The sequence below is a fragment of the Geotrypetes seraphini genome, chromosome 4 (assembly GCF_902459505.1).
Source record: "Geotrypetes seraphini chromosome 4, aGeoSer1.1, whole genome shotgun sequence".
NCBI classification, from domain to species: domain Eukaryota; kingdom Metazoa; phylum Chordata; class Amphibia; order Gymnophiona; family Dermophiidae; genus Geotrypetes; species Geotrypetes seraphini.
This window is the reverse complement of record NC_047087.1, coordinates 164,677,230-164,704,232: the sequence shown is the minus strand read 5'-3', so window position 1 is coordinate 164,704,232 and position 27,003 is coordinate 164,677,230. Positions and strand designations below refer to the sequence as shown.

The 27,003-nt window shown below is 44.0% G+C and overlaps 1 protein-coding gene across 3 annotated transcripts in view; it reads right to left on the bottom strand.

Moving 5' to 3' along the window:
• Positions 1–27,003, bottom strand: part of PSKH1 (protein serine kinase H1) — a 102,650-nt gene that overhangs the window by 52,172 nt on the left and 23,475 nt on the right. Inside the window, exons 1-3 of one of the 3 annotated variants that reach the window (XM_033942842.1) lie at positions 11,425–11,555; positions 8,887–9,905; positions 5,315–5,461 (exon numbers count right to left, since the gene is read on the bottom strand). In XM_033942842.1, the coding sequence (XP_033798733.1) occupies positions 5,450–5,461; positions 8,887–9,834 (960 nt within the window). In that variant the 5' untranslated portion in view covers positions 9,835–9,905; positions 11,425–11,555 and the 3' untranslated portion in view covers positions 5,315–5,449. Of the gene's footprint in view, positions 1–5,314; positions 5,462–8,886; positions 9,906–11,424; positions 11,556–27,003 lie in introns of those variants that run through there. The other 2 variants (XM_033942840.1, XM_033942841.1) reach the window with 2 other exon arrangements.

Here is a 27,003-nt window from a genome sequence, read left to right as displayed (position 1 = left end):
GCGTGGATGAGGAGATGGTGTGAGGAAGAGGGATTTCTCTTCATGAGGAACTGGACAGCGTTCTGGGGAAAGAACAAGCTCTACAAGAAGGATGGTCTACACCTGAGCACGGCAGGAACTAGACATCTAGCAAATAACATCAGAAGAGCGATAGAGCAAGCTTTAAACTAAACGGAAGGGGAAAGCCGACAGTCAACCTGATATCGACGGTTCGGGAGACAGTACCCAGTGAAGGTACTGAGGGGGGAAAATGCTGGGCAGACACATGTGGACAGCAACAGGTTATGGAAAAACAAGGGAGACAGAAGAAGAGAGAGGAGGACATGATAAACATACTACAAGGGGAAGTCAAAAAGGAACGGGAAGATGGGAAGAAGAAAATACGAACATGCCACATGGGCAAGGCAATAGAAACATACCACAAAGGGAGGACAAAGGAGATAAATTGCAGGAGTTGGCTGGCCAGGAAAAGGACAGAAAGAAGACTGAAGCACATGGGAAAACAGCGGGGAAGACTAAATGCCAGGACTTGAACTGCATGTACACTAATGCAAGGAGCTTAAGGAACAAAATGGGGGAATTGGAAGTCATGGCCAAAAATGAGAACCTAGACATCATAGGGATCACGGAAACATGGTGGAACGAGGAAAACAAATGGGACATAGTACTGCCAGGATATAAACTCTACCGAAAAGATAGGACTTATCAGAAAGGAGGAGGAATAGCACTGTACATAAGGGAAACCATCCACTCAACCAGTGTGGATACAGCAGCGGCAAATGGACAACTAGAGTCATTGTGGGTTAAAATACCAGGAAAAAACGGATCCGAGATAAAGATGAGACTGATCTACCGTCCACCTGGGCAATCTGAAGCAGTGGATACAGAAATGGTAGCCGAGCTGAGGAGGGAATGCAAGAACGCTAACACTATAGTTATGGGAGATTTCAACTATTCCGGGATAGACTGGCATCTTGGAAATTCAAAATGTACGAAGGAAACGGAGTTCCTGGAAGCCGTACAAGACTGTTTCATGGAACAACTGGTCCAGACTCCAACGAGAGGGGCAGCGATCCTGGATCTGATCCTCAATGGGCTTAAAGGACCTGCAAAGGGAGTGGAAGTAATGGGACCGCTAGGAAACAGTGACCACAACATGATACTGTTCCAAGTGGAAGTAGGATTACCAAAGGGGAAGAGATCAAAGGGAACAGCGTTTAACTTCAAGAAAGGGAACTATGATGCCATGAGACAAATGGTGAGGAAGAAGCTCAGAAACAGCTCCAAGAAAGCTCTGTCTGTGGAGCAAGCCTGGTCCCTACTCAAGGACACAGTAAACGAGGCACAAAACCTATATGTACCCAGATTTAGGAAAGGATGCAAAAAGAATCAGACTAAAGACCCAGCATGGATAAACAATGAAGTAAAGACAGTGATAGGAGACAAGAAAACATCATTTCGGAAGTGGAAGAAGGACAAAACTGAAGGAAATTGGAAAGAGCACAGGAAGCATCAGAAAGAATGTCACCGAGTGGTAAGAAAATCCAAGAAAGAATACGAGGAGAGACTAGCCAAGGAAGCAAGAAATTTTAAACCATTTTTCAGATATGTAAAAGGGAAACAGCCAGCGAGGGAGGAGGTGGGACCTCTGGATGAGGGAGACAAGAAAGGAGTGGTGAAGGAGGAAAAAGAGGTGGCTGACAGACTAAACAAGTTCTTTGCGTCGGTCTTTACAAAAGAAGACACATCCAGCGTGCCGGAACCGGAAAAAATCTTCAAGGGGGATCAGGAGGGTATATTATCATGCATGGAGGTAAGCCTCGAAGACGTTCTAAGGCAGATAGATAGATTAAAAATTGACAAATCTCCTGGCCCAGATGGGATCCACCCGAGAATACTGAAAGAGCTCAGAGACGAAATAGCGGAGTTACTCAGGCATATTTGCAACCTATCCTTAAGAACAGGGATAATCCCGGAAGATTGGAGGATAGCAAATGTTACACCAATCTTCAAAAAAGGATCGAGAGGCGACCCGGGGAACTATAGACCGGTGAGCTTGACCTCAGTTCCGGGGAAGATGGTCGAATCACTGATCAGGGAAGGTATCAATGAGCATACAGAAAAAAATAAACTGATGAGAACAAGCCAGCACGGTTTCTATAAAGGACGATCGTGCCAAACGAATCTACTACATTTCTTTGAGGGGATAAGCAAGCATTTGGACCAAGGTAACCCCATTGACATAGTTTATCTGGATTTCCAAAAAGCCTTTGACAAGGTACCCCACGAGCGCCTGCTGAAGAAACTGTGGAACCACAGGGTGGAAGGGGAAGTCCACAGATGGATCCAAAATTGGCTGGCGGATAGGAAGCAGAGGGTAGTAGTAAAAGGACACTACTCTGACTGGAAAGGGGTCACGAGTGGTGTCCCGCAGGGGTCAGTGCTGGGACCGCTGCTGTTCAATATATTCATTAACGATCTGGAAACGGGCACGAAGTGCGAAGTTATCAAGTTCGCGGATGATACAAAACTCTCCAACAGGGTCAAAACTGTTGAGGAATGCAAAGAACTGCAGAGCGACCTGAACAAACTGTGCGAGTGGGCAAAAAGATGGCAGATGAGCTTCAATGTGGAGAAATGTAAGGTCTTGCACATCGGGAAAGGGAACCCCATGTACAGCTATACGATGGGAGGAAGGGTGATGGGGAAAGGCACCTTAGAAAAAGACCTGGGGGTATTGGTGGATACAACAATGAAGCCAGTGGCGCAATGTGCAGGGGCCTCAAAGAAAGCGAACAGAATGCTGGGCATTATCAAAAAAGGTATCACTACCAGAACGAAGGAGGTCATCCTGCCATTGTATCGAGCAATGGTGCGACCACATCTGGAATACTGTGTCCAATACTGGTCACCGTACCTTAAGAAAGACATGGCGATACTTGAGAGGGTCCAGAGGAGAGCAACTAGGATGATAAAAGGAATGGAGAACCTTTCATATGCCGAAAGGTTAAACAAACTGGGGTTCTTTACCCTGGAAAAGCGGAGACTGAGAGGAGACATGATACAGACATATAAAATCATGAAAGGCATAGAGAAGGTGGAGAGGGACAGATTCTTCAGACTAGCGGGGACAACAAAAACAAGAGGTCACTCAGAAAAACTGAGAGGGGACAGATTCAAAACGAATGCAAGGAAGTTTTTCTTCACTCAGAGGGTGGTGGACACCTGGAACACACTTCCAAAGGAGGTAATAGGACAGAGTACAATACTGGGTTTCAAAAAGGGACTGGATGACTTCCTGAAAGCGAAGGGGATTGCAGGGTATAGGTAGAAGGTTACTCTACAGGACAAAAGCGTTTTGGGGTAGGAGCACTATCAGGCCCTGGACCTGAGGGGCCACCGCGTGAGCGGACTGCCGGGCACGATGGACCTCCGGTCTGACCCAACAGAGGCAAGTCTTATGTTCTTATGACCTTTTTCATGTGAGGTTTGTGGATTTAGGATTTGGAAGAATAATGCATTGAGAAAAGATAGACAGTTTTTTGCTGGTGTGGAAGTTGGGTCTTCTAGGTGAAGGTTTAGGTCTCCTAGGATAAGGTTATATTCTGCTGTTAACACCTGAATTTGAAAACTTCATTTACCAAAACTCTTTAACTAAAGAGTTTTGGTAAATGAAGTTTTCAAATTCAGGTCTCACTGTGGTCCAGTTACCTGGTGTTATATAACAAAGCATGCAGTTTAGTGAGTTTTTTAGTATAGTGCTTGTGAGGTGACAGGCGAGGAAGTCCATTTGCGGGGTGGATGTTTTTTCTAGTATGTTTAGGGTTAGGGAATCCTTGATTATTATTGCTAGTCCTCCTCCTCTTTTTTTCTCTCTGCAGGTCACTGTTATTTTGTACCCCTCAGGGCATACTTCTGTTATTCTAGGGTCTATGTCTGAGGTTAACCAGGTTTCTGTGAGGAAGAGGCAGTCTAGGTTTTTGGTTTTTATCCAATTTTTTATATGTTCTGTTTTGGGTCCTAAGACTCTGATGTTTACGTAGGCACAGGTTAGGGAAGCGATGTCTGTTTGATGATTGTGAGCCGTTTTAGGGTATGTGAGTGCTTTAGGAAGAGGTTGAGGTTTGGTTTTGGGATGTGTAGATCTTCTTCTCCAGATTAGGGTGATAGGGCGTTGAGTGCTGGTATGGTGGTTCGAGTTTCTTGTTGTGAGGGGTCTCCTGTTGAGATGCTGGATATTGGTTGTTATGGAGCTTATGGGTGTGGTGGGTAAGTTGTTTGCTTTTACTTTCCAGCTGGTGAAGAGGAGGACTATCAGTAGGGTGGCTTGAGTGTGTGTTTTCAGGGATAGTTTCATTTTTGGTGTCTGGGGTTGAGGGAGTGGACTGGTTCAGGGTGCCGGCGAGGGGGGAAGGCTCTCCCTGTTGTGTGGGGGATAGATCCTTCTGTTAGCCTTTATGGCTTCGGGAGGCGGAGCTGGTCTCCCACGCGGCCTGAGGTTTCTTTCCTTTAGCGGGAGGGCTGTCTTACGTTGTATCAGCTGGAGTCTCTGCAGACTAACCTTGGATAAGTCCACGTACGCTGAATTGCAGTAGTCCAGACGTGCTAGAATGATTGATTGAACCAAGATGGAGAAATGCTGTTGATGAAAAAGCGCTCAAACTTTCCACAAAACACGGAGACTGAAAAAACATTTTTTTACAAGAGAATTAACTTGATCCTTAAATGTGAGTAAAGAATCAATGAGAATGCCTAATACTGAAGAGGAAAACTCAATTTTCAGAGACTCTCCCGAATCTAAGTTCACAACAGAAGGGAAGGAGTCTAATTTTGGGCCTAACAAAGGAGTTTTGTCTTAGAAGCATTTAACTTCATCTGAACCATCAGTGCCCAAGACTGTAGTATAGCAATATAATGGTTAATATTAGATGTCAAGTTAACTAAATCAGGGTTAACCTCAAGTAATATAAAAATATCATCAGCGAACATCAGTAATGTTTCTCGGGCATTCAGATCATAGTATTTCAAAAAGCTCATATAAATGTTAAAGAAAATTGGGGACAGTGGGGAGCCCTGGGGAACACCGCAGGAGGCCCACCAAGAATTTAAAATAAATCCCTCTTTATTAATTGAATAGGAGCGGAACAATGAGAATCTGGAAAATCATTCCAGGACAGTCCGGTCGAAACCAGTTTCTGAAAGCAAGAAATGCAAGATATTGTGGTTAATGACATCAAAGGCTGCAGATAAATCGAACTGAAGCAGAATAGCATATTTCTTACATAATTTTAATTGTTGAATTTTAGAGAGCAGAGAGACCAAAAGTGTTTCCGTACTGAAATTTGGGCAGAATCCATGCTGAAAAGGCTGAAGGATAGAGAATTTCTTCAAATAATTTGAGAGTTGGTTGGCGACGATTGATTCCAAAAGTTTGGTTAAGAGGGGTATATTAGCAATCAGTCTGTAATGAGAGGAGACAGTTGAATCAAGACCTGATTTTTTCAGAAGAGGAGTGAGACTTATTAAACCCATATCAAGCGAAAAGTATCCATTTTCTAAAGCATAATTCAGTAGTGCGGACAGCCAATTAATGGCTTGGGATGGGATATTGATTTCAATTCAATCTTATTTATAAGGATTTATCAATACTCTTGTTTTATGTCTACAATCATTCTATATGAACCCTCATCTTTAGATATGTAACTTAAGTTTAATCCACTATACCAGGGATAGGCAATTCCGGTCCTCGAGAGCCACAGGCAGGTCAGGTTTTCAGGATATCCACAAGATGGATTTGCATGCACTGTCTCCTTGAGATGCAAATCGATCTCATGCATATTTATTGTGGCTATCTTGAAAACCTGACCTGCCTGTGGCCCTTGAGGACTGGAATTGCACACCCCTGCACTATATCATTCTGTGAACATCTTTCACCACCATTGCACAATTCTATTTTTATAAATTCTCCCATTCTATACAAAACTTTCATTTATCGGTGCACAAATACCACTTTGAGACACTTTATACTGTTTCACATAGGATCATTTTCACAAAGTTGTTACAGTCTTCTCCTTTTAGAGCTTTCTTGGACCATTATTGTTCACGTATATGACTGCACTGGATTCCTTAACTAAAGCAAAACCTCTCACCATTTTCATATTTGTCACCATCACTCACATTCGTATTTTCACATGTGTCATGTTTGTCACATTGAAAACCTTACATTTACACTAGACATTCCTCACAATTTTATTTAGGACTCCTGAAGATGACGGTTTGTCGAAATACAGACCGTATTGGGTCTACAACATTTCATCCAATATAGAGTCTTTGACTGTGACATACCTCGATTAACTGAATAAAATCCTGCATCACGGACATTGTTTTCACAGTTTTTCCTTTGTTCCTCGATTACAAAGGATCACCTTGCTCAAGTTAAAACGCACCCAAATTCAGGACTCTGTTCCTGGGAAATGTTTTCAACATACATGGAGTGTATGGACATCCTTTTCTGGGAATAGGAGCCATATCTTGAACTTCTGACATTTTGATTATCAGACACTTCTTTTGCTTATTTATTACTCGTTTGGGAGATTTGGGGATGGGTTTATTATACAATTTTAAAAGATTTTGAAAACTACATTGTTTATAGAAGCATTTAATTAATGAATAATGCTGTAATGAATTTAAAGGCTGTTGGCTTTTATATATGCTGTGTGTTTGATAACTTTGTATGTATTTTTGCAAACCACTTAGGTTTAAGTGGGTTAAAAATGTCATAAATAAATTTCATTTATTTATTCAATTTTCTATACCGTTCTCCCCAGGGAGCTCAGAACGGTTTACATGAATTTATTCAGGTACTCAAGCATTTTTCCCTGTCTGTCCCAGCAGGCTCACAATCTATCTAATGTATCTGGGGCAATGGGGGGATTAAGTGACTTTCCCAGGGTTACAAGGAGCAGAGTGGGTTTGAACCCACAATCTCAGGGCACTGAGGCTATAGCTTTAACCACTGCACCACACACTCCCACTGCCTGTGACTGTTTCGGTTTTATGACTCATTTATTATCTATAATTATTTGTCTTTCGCTGGTCAATTGTATCACTTATTTTTGGGCTGCTCAATAAAAAAATGATTTAAACATAGAACTGCCTTCCAAATAAAATTTTGTGACCTCCTTTCTCCCACTCTCCCCCGAGAGGTGCAGAATAATGATATACTTATGAAGATCCCAGCTAGGTGATCCCTAAAGCAGGTTGTAAGACCCCATTTGAGGTCCCGACCCACAATTTGGGAAGCTCTGGTCTAAGTTACTGTTAAAAACTTTACAAAGGATCTCCCAACCTCCCATACCTTGTAACAAAGGCAGTACTCAAAGTCTAGGACCCTGAAACAATGGAATCAACTCCAAGTAAATACTATACCCAAGGCAGCTGTAATCCAATACTTACTATTTTTACACTTGGGGAAAGCAACCTTTAACATGGTTGCTAAACTGGTTCTAGCCGGTTTGGCATTCATATATTTTAGCAGTGGATTATCAAAATGGCTTACTGTGGTCTTTGTATCAGACTCTGACTTTGCCATGCAAATGTATTACAAAGAGGTCATTAATATTTAAAGGAGCACTCTGGGTGATTCTCTATTATCACAGGTGGATTCCCTAACCTTGCTGTCCTACTTTTGTGAGCAAACCTTTCTAGCAGATTTGAGCTGTCAATACCTTACTTTCTGGTCAGTCAGTACCCGAGCGCTCATTGGCTGAGACATCGACAGGAAAGTAAGGATTGACAGCTCAGATCTGCCAGAAATTTTTGCCGCTGCCAAGCAACATCCCTCCTCCCTGATGCCCACTCCCTCTCGCCACCTCCCAGGCTGCGGGAGATATGCCCACTCCCTACAGCCGCCATGCAACAACCCCTGACACCCCCCCAACAGAAGGGAGAGATGCTTACTCCCTCCTGCCAAGCAAACCCTCCGACAGCCCCTCTGGCAGAAGGAGGGATGCCTACTCCCTAACTTCACCACTGTTGTGCCCCTGATGGCACTCCCGTGCACCCGACAACCCCCCTTTTACTTGTTTATGAAGTCTGACTGGAGAGATGCCAACTCCCTCCTGCCAGCAGGCCTGTCTCTTCAAAATGGCGCATCCTGGGTTGCGCCGGGAAGGGGCCTAGGGCTCTGAATGGCCCAGGTTGCTTAAGGGTCCCTCCTATGGGAGGGGCTTTTTGCATCTGGGCTAATCAGAGCCCTGGGCCCCTCCCTGAATGCACTCGGGAGGGGCATAAAGCTTTTATTAGCCCAGACACCTATGGGAGGAGCCTTGAGCAACCTGGGCTAGTCAGAGCCCTAGGCCTTTCCCCGGCGTATCCCAGGATGGACCAAGGAGAAGGCCCACAAATTTGAAGAGGCGAGCCTGCACATTTATTCTGCGAATGTGCCAATCACTATCACCAGCGACTGGCAATTTAGTGACTCTCTGCAAACCTCATTTGCATGCAGTTTTTTAAAGAATGACTCGCCTTTTCGAAATCGTTACAGTAATGCCCGTGACAGCTGCCTGTCAGATTTTACTGCTAACATTTGAGAGTCTTCCCCTTAGAGACTTGTCAAACCACCGCTCATTATGGTGATGGTATACAAAAGGAAAACAAATGATCTAATTCAACACACCCCTACCACCACCCCCCCTTTATCAAGCTGCTTTCGGATCTTTTATTATAGGCCGCTATAGTAAAAGCTCAGACGCTCAGAACCCTAATGCAGCTTGATAATAGGGGCCAAAAATAGCAAGACAATATTGAACCTACCAAATTTAAAACCTGTAAATAATCATCTTATTTTTATTCAGCTTTTAGCTTGAATATGTACCATTTACTCACCTCCCCTGAATAGCTATACTTTCCTTTCAGAATCTGCCGGTACAGCCTAGTCCGGTTATCATCCTCAAAGGGCATGGTACCACTCAGCAAAATGTAGGAGATCACACCCAGTGCCCACATGTCAACAGAGTTGGTGTAAGGTTTTCTGACCAGAATTTCAGGAGCAATATACTCTGGTGTTCCACAAGTGGTTTTCATTAGGCAGTCGTCACCTTTCTTCCGTGAACTTGCCAACCCAAAATCTGTAATCATAATTTTAGAGTCTGTTCCTGGATGATAATATAGCAGGTTTTCTGGCTTTAGGTCCCTGTGAGTGATGCCCAATGTGTGTAAATACTTGACTCCTTCCAAAACCATTTGTAGTACTCTGGTTGCATCTCTTTCTGTGAATGAGCCTTTTGCAATAATTCGATCAAACAACTCCCCACCAGTAGCCAGTTCCATCACCATGTAGACACGATCCTGAGTCTCAAAGATTTCAATGAGCTGAATGATATTGGTGTGCCTCACCCGCCGCAGCACACTAAGTTCTGACTCACATACTTCCCGACCCTCCCTGTATTTGGTCTCAATCATTTTAATGGCATAAGGTTGTTTGGAACCTTTGTGTTCCACGCGAACAACCCGGCTGAAGCTTCCTCGGCCAATCAGAGCTTTGATATCATACTTTACGGTGACTCTGGGATCAAATTTGGCACGGTACTTGGCCACCTTGTTTCTGCGGGGGTCAGCATGCTCCATGTGGCTAGGTGGGTGCCCACTGGGGTAAGGATTAGTATGATGAGGTGGTAAGGGGGAACCTGCTTTGACAGCAGCATTGCCATAGTCTGTAATAAAGTGCTTGTACTTGTCATTTTTCTGACCAGTATATGGTTCAATTTTTTTGACCAGATCCATATGAATGTTCTTTGGTGGCTCAGGAAGTACTTTACTTGTGCCACAGCCCATCACTTATCCATTGAGGCATCTTCTCAAGAAAACACCATCATTAGTCATTTCTGGGGTACCTTTCTTCATATCTGTCAAAAAAATAGGGAAGAATGAAAGCACAAAATAAACATAATAGAAAAGCTTAACCCTTATACAATCAACATATTTTGCATACAGAAATGACCCAGGGCTCTACATTCAGGCCCTGATTCTGTATAGGACGCCCGGGAGAGGCCTACACTAAACCCCGATTCTGTAACCGGCTCTAGAAGCCTGGACCAATCAGGCCTTAGGCATAGCGGGTCCGCCCATCCCCACTTAATATAAGGCCTGATTGGCCCAGGCTCTAGGCGCCTGGGCCAATCAGGCCTTAGGCTTAGTGGGGATGGGCGGACCCGCTATGCCTAAGGCCTGATTGGTCCAGGCTTCTAGAGCCTGGGCCAATCAGGCCTTAGGCTTCGCGGGATGGGCCAGGAAGGGGCAGGCCCGCCTCATTTCAACGAGGCGGGCCTGCCGGCTGGACGGGCAAGACCCGTCTGGCCAACAAGTAAAGGTTAGTTTGGTGGGGGGGGGAGGTTTGGGGGTCTGTTAGCGCAGGGGGGGTGCGTCTTCCAGCAGGAGGGATTGGGCACCCTCCTGCCAGTGATCGGTAGTGTCAGGGGGGAAGGGCGTCTTCTGGCAGGAGGGTTTGGGCACCCTCCTGCCGGTGATCGGTAGTGTCGAGGGGGGAGGGGCATCTTCCAGCAGGAGGGTTTGGGCACCCTCCTGCCAGCGATCGGTAGTGTTGGGGGGGGCATCTTCCGGCTGAAGGGTTTGGGCACCCTCCTGCCGGCAATCAGACAGGCCGCTATACTTATAGCGGCAGAGAGATCCCTTGCCGCGATAAGTATAGCGGCCGCGTCTACTTACAATGTATACTAGCATTTTGTTGGCCTACATTGTAAGCGTCTCTTCCTCTACTAGGGAGACGCATAAGGCCACCTAGGTTTGCCTAAGGCGTCTTGCGGGCCTCCCTAGGCTCCCGGAGGCGCCTTCAATATAGGCGGCCTGCCTGGGGAGCATTTTTTTAAAAAACGTGCATCCCGATTGGCTGATTAGACAGCTGTAGGATGCCTACAGCTGCCTAAAATCGGGATGCACTTTGTAGAATCAGGGCCTCAGTGCTTGCAGAAACTATCAAAAGAGTATGCTGAAGTGCAGTTGACACACTACATTCACCAGGGATGACAGACACTGTCCAAGTCAACTGCTATTTTAGAATTACTGCACAGAGCTCTTCTTAAACATGGTCTTATTCATATTCTTTGCCAGAACTCACATTGTCACTACTCTTTTTATTTTCCTCTAAACTGCACTTTACAACATCTATAGCACTAAACCTAACTCTTCTTGTCATATTGCTCATGAAGACTGCACAATAAGTGACCACCAGCACAGGTAAAATTCAAAGTTATTATAATACATGCTTTTGAATTCAAACAGCAATATGGGGTATTTGAGGACCCCAACAGAAATAAAACTATACTTAACATGTTTCTGCACTAAAGTATGTACTAATAACAATGCTACATGGAGTGATAACTAGGTAACAAATTGCATAAATGCCACCTGATTATTTGCACAGCACAAGTATATCCCAACGGTCAGTCGGATTAGGTTAATCATCTATCCTCAGCTTATCTTCAAGCATATCTCTTTCTTCCTTGTTTTCATCTTTGCTTACTTATCTCAGTGAGCTGTCAAAAAAAGTCATTGTTTATAACAGAGTGAAATCATCACCAGAGATTTCAGCTTCTCTGAATATATCCCATATCAAAAAATTAATATAAAATTTTAAAAATATAAAAAATTATATTTGGACAGTATTCAAAACAGAAACAACTCTATAACTTGGCACCTCATTTAATGTGCTGATGCTGTGCGTTAAGCACTAGTTCTATCATGGTTTATTAGTCTTTTTACCGCTTTTTGCAAATACAGTAGTAGCAAAGTGGTTTACAAATAAAATGAGAAAAAAGATAGGAACTACAAATTATACATAGGAAAGCAATAGCATAAACAAAAGGGGAAATTTTTTTTTTAAATAATCTTAAGAATTAAGAATGGATCGGCAGTCCTGATTCAAGGTCTGAGACTAAACACTAACCTAGGGAACTGGCAACTGATAAAACATCAGGTCAATCGTTGAAGGTTGTAGCAAACAGATGAAACTTTAATCCGCATTTAAATTTATGGTAAGTTCTAGGCGCAAAGATTTATGGATAGTTACACATAGAGGGTGTTAAGTAGTAAAAAGCAGAGAAATGTGTAGAAGTAGTGCTTGGGAAGGCGCCGAGAGAAGTAATTGGTGGTCATGTACAGAGCACAAAGTACAGGAAGGGGTGTAGGGAGTGATACAAGAAGAGAGAGCTCGGATGGTGAACATAAGGTAAGAGTATGGTGGTTAAGAAGAGAACAAAAGATTAGGTTGTTACCTCAATAATCTTGTTTATGTTAATATACACAGGAGTCCATACTTTTAGCTGCTGATTCCCACCAACTGCGAATCTGCAGAAGAGTGTCACTTTAAGATTAAACTAAACTAAACCTTAAGTTTATATACCGCATCCTCTCCACGGAAGTGGAGCTCGACACGGTTTACAAGAACTTAAAATATAAGAAGAGAAAGGAAAAGGTTTACATGAGCTTATATATAGAATGGAAGAGTAAGGGGGAAAATAGAATTACATGTTAGAGAAGAGCCAAGTTTTCAGTTGCTTGCGGAATAATTGGAGGGAGCCCAGGTTCCGCAGCGGGATAGTAAGGTCGTTCCAAAGACCTGTGATTTTGAAGAGAAGTGATTTTCCCAGTTTACCTGCATAGAGAATACCGTGTAGGGAGGGGAAGGATAGTTTATATCTTTGGGCGGGTCTGGTGGAGTCAGGACACGAGGAGTTAAAGGATAGTGGGATTAGGGGAGGAAGGATGCCGTGAATGATCTTAAAAGCCAGGCAGGAGCATTTGAAATGGATTCTGGAAATCAGTGGGAACCAGTGAAGATTGGTCAGGAGTGGGGAGACATGGTCAGATTTGCGTTTTGCAAAGCTCAGCTTGGCTGCAGTATTCTGGATCAGCTGGAGTCTTTGAAAACTCTTGAATTAATCTCTTTCTACAGTAGAGAACAGCTCCCTCTTCAGAAGGCACCAAAGCAATCGAACACCACTGAAACAGAAGAGAAGGAGGGGCATGGGTAGTTTCTATGGCAACAAACATTCTGTTCCGCACTGAAACTTAGGCAATAGAACAATGATCGATAAACAGTTAACAATTTAACACTGAACAACAAAATTACGCATAAGAGCAACTAGGAACCAACTTGCTAAATACAACTAGTAGGGGCTAGAAACGCAAGGGAGCCCCCTATCCCTGTAGTGATGTCTCAGCTGAATCTTAGATATAATAGAAGAGGTCCAGAGATGGACACTGGCAACATCTGAGGCAGAAATCAGGAAAATCAGAAGTCTGCACAGGGTGGGTTGTACCACTTCTATGTATATTAACAGAAACAAGATTATTGAGGTAAGAACCTAAACTTTCATTCTGTTACATATACACAGTCTGTACTTTAGCTGAAGTACCAAAGCAGTGCCAGATGTCTAGGGAGGGACAGATGAGCCTGCCTTTGTCAGCATTGTGATCCTAGCAGCACAAGCAACCTAGGATCTTGGTTCCCGTGCAGGAATATTAAGAGAAAGAACTTCACACACATAAACAAGGATCAATGTAACAACTACAAAAGCTTTCCAAAAACAGAACCTGGTCAGTTTAAGTGCCACTGAATCCTTAGGTCTGTCTCCAAGAATTCCTGCCAGCCTCGTGCCTTTTATTAGGATTCAGATTAAAATTGCACAAGCAGTTGTCAATCAACATGTCATCTGATACAACACTAAAAACTATAAAGTATTCCTACTTTTCCATTGAATCTTAATACAGTCAAACCTCGGTTTACGAGTGCACCGGTTTGCGAGTGTTTTGCAAGATGAACAAAACATTTGCAAAATCGGTGCCTCGGAAACCGAGTTTGACTCAATTTACGAGCACCATCCCCCGTGATCCAGCATCCTCCCCCCGCTCGCATTGTCCTCCCCCCTCAGCGATCCTACATTCCCCCCGAGCACCGAAACGAGATCCCTTACCCTGATTGGTCACTAACACCAGCACCAACGCATAGGACATGCCAGTGCCCGAAGATCCTCCCTCTTCTGGGCTGGGCGGTGCGTCGGAGATTCTCCCTCTTGCCTGTGCTGGGCTGGACTGGGCTTTGAGCATTTGCGCATGCTCAAGCCTTCTGGTCTCGCTCTCTCCGAGATTCTGAATCTGAGAATGTTTGAGAATATTGTGTGCTAAAGGTGTAGTCAAACCAGAGTGGGAACAGGAGGATATGATGAAAGCGTAGATGAATATATGTAATGACCTACCCAGGTGGATAAGATATCAAATAGGGCCGCAAACAAAAAACTGTAAAATAGAAACTGTAAAAAAAGGACAGATCTTAAAATTTAAAGACAACATTAAAACAGCACTATGGCATGACGTTAGCAATGATACAAGAAATGGTAAATTAAATGCTAGTACTAAAACAGGCAGCGAATGAGAGCATGACGGAAAAAAAGTAAAAAGGTAATGAGAACAATAAAAAAATTAGAAATATAAAGATGTATCACAGCGAATATTTAATACATGGGACAAAGCATTTTACAACGTTTGCTGTATGTTATAAAGAGCATATTATATACAAAAAAAGGAAGACAACTCCAAAAGGGAAAAACCTTGTGAAAACTAAAAAGCTACAAAAACTACAATAAAGAAGTCTGAACAATGGGACTACATTAAGACAGCAATGTGAAAACTAGCTTACCTTAGCCTGTGCAGGGAAGAAAAAGCAGCAATGAAACAATCGCATCAAAAACTCCACCGTTGCAAAAAAAAAAAAAAAAAAAAAGACGCCGCAGGAAGCAGAAGTTAATAAAGGCCTGTGGGAACGTAAAAGACGTAAGAACGTGCAAAACGTGAACAAAGAGAGAGGGGGGCAAAAAAGTTGCCAAATTAAAAAAGGTCTTGAGAAGGGAAGTGAAGCATGAATGTCTATAAAAGGCAGCATACCAGTCTGAGGGTTAAAAAAAATGTGTGTGGAAAGCTAAATACTAGAAATAAGAGGTGCAAAGCAAAAAACATATGTAAATAAAACAATAAAGCAGTGAATTTGAACATCTACTAGCATGTATTAGCAAAGGGGACATAAGTGTATAAGGTATTTAGAATGGGAAAAGAGGAAACACAATGTAAAACAGATATGGATGGCATTGGTCTATGGAGGTGCATGAACACAAAACGACAAGTAATGTGAAATAATATAATATAAAGGTGGGTTGTCAAATGTTAAATCTATCAATGCCAAAAAAACTTCTGCAAGTATCACAAAACTTAATCCACATGTGCATGGCTGCGGAGATGGTGCGAAGAAGAGGAATTTTACTTTATGAGAAATTGGACAACTTTTTTGGGGAAGAACAAGCTCTTCAGGAGGGACGGACTTCACCTGAGCATGGCTGGAACAAGACTTCTAGCAAACAACGTCAAGAGAGGAATAGAACAGGCTTTAAACTAAGAAGAGGGGGAAAGCCGACAGTCGACCGGACGTCGACGGTTCGGGTGAGAGTATCCAAAGAAGATACTGAGCAGGAGAAATGCTGGATAGAAACAAAAGGCAAACAACTGGAGCCCGAGGAACAAGAGAAATTGGCGAACAAAGGCAATGGGAAACAGCAAGAGCTAGAGGGACAGGTGGAATTGAGGAAATAAATTGAGGCAAAAAAAGATGCGCCAAAAGAAGAAGGAAGAAATGAACAAGACTCGGGGTCTGGCAGCTCGAAAAGGGGACGACAAATCACAGGGACGAACAACAGAGAAAAGAGAAAACCAGGACCTAAATTGCTTGTACGCAAATGCAAGGAGCCTGAAGAACAAAATGGGAGAACTAGAAATCATGGCCAAAAAAGAGGCCCTGGACGTCATCGGAATCACGGAAACATGGTGGAACGAGGAAAACAAATGGGACATAGTACTACCAGGGTACAAACTATCGAAAAGACAGGACACAAAAGAAGGATGGAGGAATAGCACTATTTATAAAGGATACCATTCACTCGACCAAAATGGATACGGCACCAGAGACAGATGGATTAGAATCATTATGGGTTAAATTACCAGGAAGAAATGGGCCTGACGTCAAATTGGGACTGTACTATCGTCCACCTGGACAAACAGAAGCAAAAGACAAAGAGCTGGAAGCGGAACTAAGGCGGGAATGCAAGAACGGAAATGTCATGGTAATGGGGGACTTTAACTACCCTGGGATAAACTGGAATATCGGAAACTCAAACAACGCAAGGGAAATGGAATTCCTAGAGGCTGTGCCTGACTGCTTCATGGAACAGCTCGTCAAGGAACCAACGAGAGGGAATGCGACTCTAGACCTACTACTCAACGGGCTGGGGGGACCTGCAAAGGAAGTGGAAGTAATAGGACCACTAGGAAACAGAGATCACAACATGATCCAGTACAAACTAGAAGTAGGAACATCAAAAGGGAAGAGAACCACAGCAACAACGCTCAACTTCAAGAAAGGGAACTACGACGCTATGAGAGCAATGGTAAGAAAGAAACTCAGGAAAGGCTTGGGGAAAAGCAAAGACCGTGGAGCAAGTTTGGTCCCTGTTCAAGGACACGATACAGGAAGCACAGAACCTGTACGTCCCCAGATTTAGAAAAGGGTGCAAAAAGAATTGAACAAAAAACCGGGTGTGGATAAGCAATGTAGTGAGGGCAGCGATACAGGACAAGAAACTATCGTTCCGGAAGTGGAAAAAGGACAAAACTGAGGAAAACAGGAAGGAGCACAGGGAACACCAAAAAGAATGTCACCGAGTGGTCAAGAAAGCAAAAAGAGAATATGAAGAGAGACTGGCCAAGGAAACACGAAATTTCAAATCTTTCTTTAGATATATTAAAGGGAAGTAACCGGCGAGGGAAGCAGTGGGACCGTTAGATGATGGAGTCATACAAGGAGCGATAAGGGGGGAAAAGGAGGTGGCTGACAAATTAAACATGTTCTTCTCGTCAGTCTTCACAAGCGAGGACAAATCCAATATACCGGAATCCGAAGAAATCTTTAATGGAGACCCAGAGGAAAGGCTTTCGACATTAGAAGTAAGCCTCAAAGATGTACTCCAGCAGATAGACAGATTGAAAACCGACAAGTCCCCAGGCCCGGACGGGATCCACCCAAGGGTATTAAAGGAACTGAAAACCGAAATAGCAGAAATGCTCCAAAGAGTTTGCAACCTGTCCTTGGCAACAGGGGTGATCCCAGAGGATTGGAAAATAGCAAATGTCACACCTATCTTCAAAAAGGGATCGAGAGGAGATCCAGGAAAATACAGACCGGTGAGTTTGACTTCAGTGCCAGCAAAATGGTAGAAGCAATGATAAAAGACAGTATCTGTGAGCATATAGAAAGAAATGGGCTAATGAAAGCGAGCCAACATGGCTTCTGCAAAGGAAGATCATGCCAAACGAACTTACTACACTTCTTTGAAGGGATAAACAGCCAGATGGACAAAGGGGACCCCATTGATATCATATATCTTGACTTTCAAAAAGCCTTTGACAAAGTACCTCATGAGCGGCTACTTAAGAAACTGTGGAACCACGGGGTGGGAGGGGACGTACATAAATGGGTTAAACACTGGTTGGCAGGCAGAAAGCAGAGGGTTGCAGTGAAGGGCCACTACTCAGGCTGGAGAAGGGTAACGAGCGATATCCCACAGGGGTCTGTGCTCAGGCTGCTGCTGTTCAATGTGTTTATAAATGACCTGGAAGTGGGGGCAAAGTGCGAAGTTATAAAGTTTGCAGATGACACTAAACTCTGTAGCAGGGTTAAAACTATAGGGGAATGTGAAGAACTGCAAAGAGACCTGACAACATTGGAGGAGTGGGCGAATAAATGGCAGATGAACTTCAATATAGAGAAATGCAAGGTCATGCATATAGGGAAAAAGAACCCGATGTTCAGCTACAAAATGGGGGGGGGGGGCTGGCTCTGGGGGAAAGTAACCTCGAAAAGGACTTGGGAGTGTTGGTGGATACAACAATGAAACCAACGGCGCAATGCGCGGCAGCCTCAAAGAAAGCGAACAGAATGTTGGGTACTATCAAGAAGGGTATTACAACAAGAACGAAAGAAGTCATCCTGCCGTTGTATCGGGCAATGGTGCACCCGCACCTGGAGTACCATGTCCAGTATTGGTCACCGTACCTTAAGAAGGATATGGCAATACTTGAGAGGGTCCAGAGGAGAGCGACATGAATGATTAAGGGCATGGAAAACCTTTCATACACTGAAAGGCTGGAGAGACTGGGGCTCTTCTCCCTGGAAAAGCGGAGACTCAGAGGAGACATGATAGAGACCTACAAGATCATGAAGGGAATAGAGAGAGTAGAGAAGGACAGATTCTTCAAACACTCAAAACATAAAAGAACAAGAGGGCTTTTGGAAAAGATGAAAGGGGACAGATTCAAAACGAATGCTAGGAAGTTTTTCTTTACCCAGCATGTGGTGGACACCTGGAATGCGCTTCCAGAGGGCGTAATAGGGCAGAGTACAGTACTGGGGTTCAAGAAAGGATTAGACAATTTCCTGCTGGAAAAAGTGATAGAGGGGTATAGATAAAGGATTATTGCACAGGTCCTGGACCTGTTGGGCCGCCGCATGAGTGGACTGCTGGGCATGATGGACCTCAGGTCTGACCCAGTGGAGGCATTGCTTATGTTCTTATTAAAAAGTAAATTGGAAAACATATTTGTTAAAATATATATAAATAAATCATACAAGAATTGTGTCAGCCATAAACGGAATGCATAAAGAATAAGGTGGGAAAAGGGATTACACTCCATACATAAAAAACAAATGCATACGACAAAATGTATATTGACAGAAATAAAACTTGAATGCATGATGATCTGCCCACGATTGAGTACATATATAAATTAATAAAAATCTCATACAATAAATACCATGATAAATATGCCTGCATTATAGTGAATATATAAAATATTTAAATTAAAAAAAAATGTATTCCATAACAATAACACAATGGACTAAAAAGTGTTATCTAAAAAATGGTAAAACAAAGGATGAAGACCGGAGCCACATCCAAAACAAGGAAAATTTATTAACAGAAGTTTATAAAATTTATAAGAAAATGTATAAAAAAGGGCGGTAATCAATGTCAAGACTGAGACCTGCGGGAGTGATGGTATTCATTTCAAATATGGTCCTCTGTTCTGCCTGTAGTAAAATGTGGTCTATATCTCCACCTCTCCATCTGAATTTAAAAGTCTTAAAAATGAAAAATCGGAGGTCATTAATAGTATGATCAAAGTCTTTCCAATGTGCCACTAGTGGAGCTGTTTTAACTTCTCTGAGGATGCAGCTTCTATGTTCCATAATCCTGGTTTTGATTTTCCTCTTTGTTTTCCCAACATAAAGAAGTTTTCAGGGACAAACTATGATGTATACAACATCTACCTTGACTTCCAAAAAGCCTTCGACAAGGTACCTCACGAATGGCTACTTAAAAAGCTGTGGAACCACGGGGTGCAAGGGGATATCTACCGATGGATCAAACACTGGTTGGCAGGCAGCAAACAGAGGTTTGGAGTAAAGGGCCAATACTCAGACTGGAAATGGGTCACGAGCGGAGTTCCACAGGGGTCGGTGCTGGGACCTCTCCTGTTCAATATATTTATTGACGACCTGGAGAGGGGGGACGAAATGTGAGGTTATCAAATTTGCTGATGACACCAAACTCTGCAGCAGGGTTAGAAGCACGGAAGACTGTGAAGACCTGCAAAGGGACCTAACGAGACTGGAAGAATGGGCAAAAAAGTGGCAAATGAGTTTTAACGTAGAGAAATGCAAGGTCATGCATGTAGGGAAAAAGAACCCGATGTTCAGCTACAAAATGGGGGGAATATTGCTAGGGGTGAGCAACCTTGAAAGAGACCTGGGGGTGATGGTGGACACAACATTGAAACCATCGGCGCAGTGTGCGACAGCCTCAAAGAAAGCAAACAGAATGCTGGGCATCATCAAAAAGGGTATCACAACCAGGACGAAAGAAGTCATCATGCCGCTGTATTGCACAATGGTGCGCCCGCACCTGGAGTACTGTGTCCAGTACTGGTCGCCGTACCTCAAGAAGGATATGGCGGTACTCGAGGGAGTCCAGAGAAGAGCGACTAAACTGATAAGAGGTATGGAAAATTTTGCATATGCTGACAGGTTAAAAATGCTAGGGCTGTTCTCCCTGGAGAAGAGGAGATTTAGAGGGGACATGATAGAAACCTTCAAAATCCTAAAGGGCATAGAGAAAGTGAATAAGGACAGATTCTTCAAACTGTGGTGACCCACAACCACTAGGGGTCACTCGGAGAAATTGAAAGGGGACAGGTTTAGAACTAATGCTAGGAAGTTCTTTTTTACCCAGAGGGTGGTGGACACATGGAACACGCTTCCGGAGGAGGTAATAGGCCAGAGCACTTTACAGGGGTTCAAGGAAGGTTTGGATAGGTTCCTAGAGGATAGGGGGATTGAGGGGTACAGATAGAACTAGAGGTAGGTTATAAAAGTGGACAAAACCACTTCACAGGTCACGGACCTGATGGGCCACCGCGGGAGCGGACCGCTGGGCGAGATGGACCTCTGGTCTGACTCAGTGGAGGCAACTTCTTATGTTCCATATTACAGTCACTGCTGAAATTTAGCTTGTATCTCTTGTCAGCCTTTGGATGTACAAAGGTTGTAAGACTGATGGTATGTCTACAGACTGAGCAGGTAGAACAAGGCTGATGTCCAGTATGATTGTCTTGAGAACTGATAATATGAGGAAGGGCAGACGGTACTAATTTATCTCTAAGATTGGGATTCCTGATAAGTGCTATAGTCGTTTAGTGTTCCTAAAACATTGATGCAGTTCTAAAATCCGCCAGTTGTCCATGATAATGCGCTTTACATCACCTGGTTTATGGTCTCTTTTTCTGGTATTAAGAAGATCTTCTCTATGCAACAGTTTGGACCGAGTGTATCCACTATAAATGTCTTCTAAAGGGTATCCTCTGGTGGCAAATCTATGGGCCATGGAGGGAGCCTGCCTTTCAAATTCCTCAGGAGTCGAGCATAGTCTCTTCAATCGTAGAAATTGACTACAGGGTAGATTCTTTTTAAGGGGTTTTTGGTGGAAGCTAGTGTAATGCAAATAATTGTTATCTATAGGATTTTTGTAAATGGTGGTCCGAAAACAGTATCTATCCTTGGAAATCATGATATCTAGAAATGCGTTGTGACTGTCATTATAGTCCATTTTGAACTTCAGATTCCTATCACAGGAGTTCAACCAATCAAGAAAAGAGTGTAGCTTGGTAATGCTGCCTTTCCATAAAATGAACGCATCATCTATATAGCGTTTATACAACCTTATTTCTTCTTGATATTCATATGTGCTCAAGAATTTCTTCTCAAATTCAGCTACTTACAAATTAGCAATATCTGGGGCCATAGATGCTCCCATAGCTGTTCCCTTAATCTGTAAAAATAACTTATCTTGAAAGCAAAAATAATTCTGTGTGAGTGCCAAAGTAGCAATTATAATGATGAATCTATTTGGTATCCTATCATATGTGTTCCTATCTCGCAACGTGTTCTCAATGACTCTTATGGCCTCCATTTGTAGAATGTTGGTATATAGTGATTCAATGTCCAAGGTTACCAAGATCAAGTCTTCTAAATCTCCATCAAACTCATCCAGAATATTGATGATATGTGCTGAATCACGTACATAGGAGGGTATAAGAGGGACAAATGGGCGTAAAAGAAGTCAGTGAAATCTGATAGAGGTGGCACTCGTTGAAATTGAAAGGGGACAGGTTTAGAACAAACGCTAGGAAGTTCTTTTTCACCCAGAGGGTGGTGGATACATGGAACGCGCTCCTGGAGGCTGTGATAGGCAGGAGCACGTTACAGGGCTTCAAAGAAGGTTTGGATAGGTTCCTAGAGGACAAAGGGATTGAGGGATACAGATAAGAATAGACGGGGTTACAGAGATAGGAGTAGAGGTAGGTTATAGAAATAGTCAGGGACCACTGCTCAGGCAATGGGCCTGATAGGCCGCCGCGGGAGCAGACCGCTGGGCGAGATGGACCTCTGGTCTGCCTCAGCGGAGGCAACTTCTTATGTTCTAAGATGGAAAAATTATGTTCTTACCTGTTAATTTTCTTTCCCTTAGATGCAGCAGTTGAATCCAGAGACCAATGGGGATAGCACACATCTACCAGCAGGCGGAGATAGAGAAACTGATTAACAGGTGGTCCCATTGGCTGGCACTCCTCCTGTATCTCCAGTATAGCTCCTTGCCCAAGCATCTGTAACCATCAATAGGCATAGCATGGAAAAAAAAACTTCTTTCCCATAACAAATCTCAAAAGGCAATAATACAAAATACAACCCTCAATAATAACAAACTTCGAAAGTTGGAAAAGAAAAAACCAACAGACAATATCCAGAAAGGGTGGGGCTCTGGATTCATCTGCTGCGTCTAAGGGAAAGAAAATTAACAGGTAAGAACATAATTTTTCCTTCCCTAGCAACAGCAGCAGATGAATCCAGAGACCAATGGGATGTAGCAAAGCAATCCTCAATCTGGGTGGGAAGCAAATGCTGCCTCCGCAACAACCGACGCACTAAACGCATCTACCGCATGCGCCCCCCACATCCAACCAGTAATGCTGAGAGAAAGCACTCTCGGAAGACCAAGTAGCCGTGAGACAAAACTCCTCCAAGGAAAAAAACACTGGACCGAATCCAAGAAGTAGCCATCACTCTGATGGAATGGTCATGAAGTTCTTTCGCCAACCGCTTCCCTGCCATCAAGCAAGCGTAAAGAATGTCCTCCTGGACCCATCGAGCGATGGAGGCTTTGGACGCCGCCATATGTTTGAGGCGTCCCTTGAAGAATACAAAAAGTTAATCTAAACAACTAAAAGTCATTAGAAACCTTGCACGCAGAGAACGCTACGCACTTTCAAAAAATGCAGTGAATAAAAGCACGTCTCCCCATTTCTCCTCCCAGGAAGAAGGAAGGAAAAGTGAGCGTGTCATAAAAGGATGACACCTCCTTAGAAAGAATTGTGGTACCGTCCAAACTGATACCCCAGAATTTGGAAATCAGAAATAGGAATCCCCGCTGAACAAGGCCTGCAAATCAGAAAACTGCAGAGCCGAAACCATGGCCACAAGAAACCCCGTGTTCAACGGCACAAGGAGGAAATGAAGCCTTCGGTAAACTGCGAAGAAGTACCTGAAGATTGTACTCCGGACAGGGCTTTCTAAGAGGTGTACAAATATACCGTACTCCGTTTAGGAACTGAACTACATGAAGCTGAGAAGTAATCGAAGAGCAATATACCTAGCCCTTGTAACAAGCTAAGAATGGCACTTGAAGCTGAAGCTGAAGGGAATTGAACGCTAAGCCCTCGGCAATACACCTGTGCCAAAAAGGAACTCTGGAAGGGCGCAAATGTTGAGAAGTATCCAAGAAAGGAAAAACCTCCAAAAGGAAGCAGAAGCCACAGGTGAAGACGTCTGTAGTGCCTGGATAAGAGAAGAAACAATCTGCTTCGTATAACCCTTACACGTCAGTCATGACTTCTCAAAAGCTAGTCGTAATACCAAAGTAGTACGAATATCCATGTTGAGCAAATCCGGAGATACCAGGAAACTTCTTAGTCCGGCTGTCGAAAGACTCATCAGATCCGCATAGCAAGGATGGCGCAGCCAAGCCAGAGATTCTACAAATACTGTGCCCGGAAAGCGAGCTTGAGATGGCAAATCCAAGCCATCATCAGCCAGGGGAAAACACTGAAAAAGAGAAAACAGAGGTGAGAAAGAAGCCACGCTGTTACCCCCTCTAACTCCCACTCCCTGTGCCCGCCAAAGAAGCTAGGAAGCTTAGAATTTTGAGACGAGGCCATGAGGTCTAGTTCCAGAAGATCTCGCGTCCATAAAAAGAGCTGGAACGCCTGAGCCAAAATTCCCAATATCCAGGATGTAGAAGATTTCACTATTACTAACGTTTACACTTTCTAGAGCGTACACAGTGCTGTACACTGTAACATACAATAAATGGGCCATGCTCAGATTTTGCGGAGAAAGTCTATCCAAACTCTTTTCCTGACCCTTAAAATGATCTGCCAACAGAAGAGGAAGATGAGGGTCCACCCACTGAAGTAGAACAACAACTGTACCTGGCAACTGAGTACATCACCTACTGCCCAAGCTGTAGAGAAATACCCCCATCATAATACTGACTGAAAGGACCCTCAGCGGCATTCCGGAAGAATGGTCTGAAGCTCCAGAAATGTAGCCTGACCATGCTCAAGAGTAGAAGAATGAACAAGTACTGAGTCGCCTCTTAAGACCAGACTCCTGGAGCTGAGAATGGAAGGCACCGAGCCCCCCAACCCGACAGCCCGGGATGTTTGGTGGCCATGAGCTAGTCCAGCAAAGACCGAGGCATGGCTTTGAAAAGAGAAATCTCGCTGAACCACGAAATCATACAGAGCGATGCATAAGGAGCCTACCAAATAATTGGAGCCCTGAGATACCGGGAACCACCGGAACAAAAGCGACTGCTGTAGCGTTATAATGGGAAAGCAAGCTGAAGTTCCCAGTGGAGTCAGCAACATGGATCTTATAACCTGTACAGAATCCCATACTCTGGGTCATGGTGACCAAAGAAGAATGCAAACCTGAGACTGTGACCCATCGCCCTAGTCTCTGGGAAGAAACACATTTCTCTCCTATATGAATAAAAACATCTCCCCGATATACCTATAAATAGTACAGGAGAAAAGAGCGCTGTGCAAATTCGAAGATTCATATCCAAAGAACTGAGGAAAAGAAACCACCCTTTTCGTGTCAGTCAAATGGCCCGACTGGAAGACGTCCGAATCAAGCAGTCAGTCTTGAAGAAATTAGGTGAATCACCTGGTAGCGCCAAAATGGTACCACTGCCTACATTTTCTAAAATGTACTTGAAGCCTTGGGTAGGTGAAATGGCATGTGCCAAAACCGAAAGCGCTGCTCAAAGAGAGGCAAGCAAACCTAGTGCCGAATCGGAATCCATAGGGAAAATGTAAATATTCTCCCAGTTTTTTCTGCAGAAATGTGTAACCCTGAGAAACTAATTCAGCAGAATGGGTAATTCAGCATAATGGGATCCAGCCAGCCCAATGCTCCCGACTCGGGCACCATGCAGTAAGTGGAACAACGTCATTTAGTTCCCGAAGAACTACAAGAACTGCCCTGAGGACCAGTAACACTGAAAAGGGAAACACAAAACATAGAGACTCCAAGAACGAACTGGAAACCTGAGGAGGATGCAAAGTTGCAAGCATCCTAAAAAATCTTCACAGCCCCCTGACCTGATATTATAGCGTCTTCTCCCTCATGAGAAAGCCTGAGGAGTCATTGGAAGAAGTCAACAGCTTCCTTCAAGGGAGTACAGCAGGAACACAGACATAGACATATAAATCTGCCCAAGCTTGTCCCAAAGCTGGTGAAACACATACAACTTGTCTGAACTGGAAAGGAGAGAAGCCCCGGCATACCCTGACCAAAGTCAGCTGGAAACAAACTACTGGAACGCTGCAGCTCTCCCGCCATCGTCGGAGACCCAAGCGCATGCCTGATTCTCGCTGACACGTGGCCGCTGCATTAACACTCCTAGAAACATAGTTGGATTCAAGCCCCGCAAAATTTACCCTGCCGCGGCTTGCATAGAAAGAAAATCAGACTCGGGGAATAACCAGAAGAATGGCCCACAGCGTCGGAAAAAACATGTCCCATCTCATGCGCGCTGCTATAAACCGGCACCTGCACAATCAGCTGCACATGGCCGTGACAAACACCGATGAAAGAGAGCCTCAGAATAAACAGGACTACTAATGCTGCACTGAAACCCAACAATGAGAACAAGTGCGAGCATGAAATTGCACCGCTACTGCCGCGCTGTAACCAACAAGGAAACCAAGCACGTGCATGCAAAGGGTGGGAAGTCCCGGCTCCTTCCACGGATTTCTAGTCAGAAAACTTAGCCTCAATAAAATCTCCATTCCTTAAACATACGTTGACCGAACCCACATTACTAAGACTCCCAAACAGAACCTGAAGTTCAACCAACATTAAAAAACAGAGAGATACTCGCAAGATTGTTGTTAGGGCCTGTTGAAGCCAGTTAAAGAACATAAGAACATAAGTAGTCGCCTCCGCCGGGGCAGACCAGAGGTCCATCCCGCCCAGCGGTCCGCTCACGCGGCGGCCCATCAGGCATATTGCCTGAGCAGCGGTCCCTGACTAATTTTATACCTACCTCTACACTTATCTCTAAACCTTCCACTGCTCTTATCTGTACCCCTCAATCCCTTTGTCCTCCAGGAACCTATCCAGGTCTTCCTTGAAACCCTGTACTGTGCTGGTTGAACAGCAGTAACAGAGCAGAATGTAGCAAATGTGGTCTCTTTTTTATTTTTTTTTTTTACAGAGAAGGGAAAGAAGAAAAAATCGAGACCCAGTCAGACCCTCTAGCAATGGAGGGAGGGTGAGGCAGAGTCCTGGGAGGGCCCAGGTGTAACCCCTAAAGCCGGCACCGTTCAGCTGGACACCCCTGTCTCACTGAAGAGAAAATCTCAACAGGAGAAATAGCATTGCCAGCTCACTGAAGAGAAACCTCAACAGGAGAAACATAGAAACATAGAAGATGACGGCAGAAAAGGGCCATAGCCCATCAAGTCTGCCCACTCTAATGACCCACCCCCCTTGATTTTACCCCCCTAGAGATCCCACATGTGTATCCCATTTCCCTTTAAAATCCGGCACGCTGCTGGCCTCAATTACCTGAAGTGGAAGTTCATTCCAATGATCAACCACCCTTTCGGTGAAGAAGAACTTCCTGGTGTCGCCATGAAATTTCCCACCCCTGATTTTCAGCGGATGCCCTCTTGTGGACGAGGGACCTTTAAGAAATAAAATAT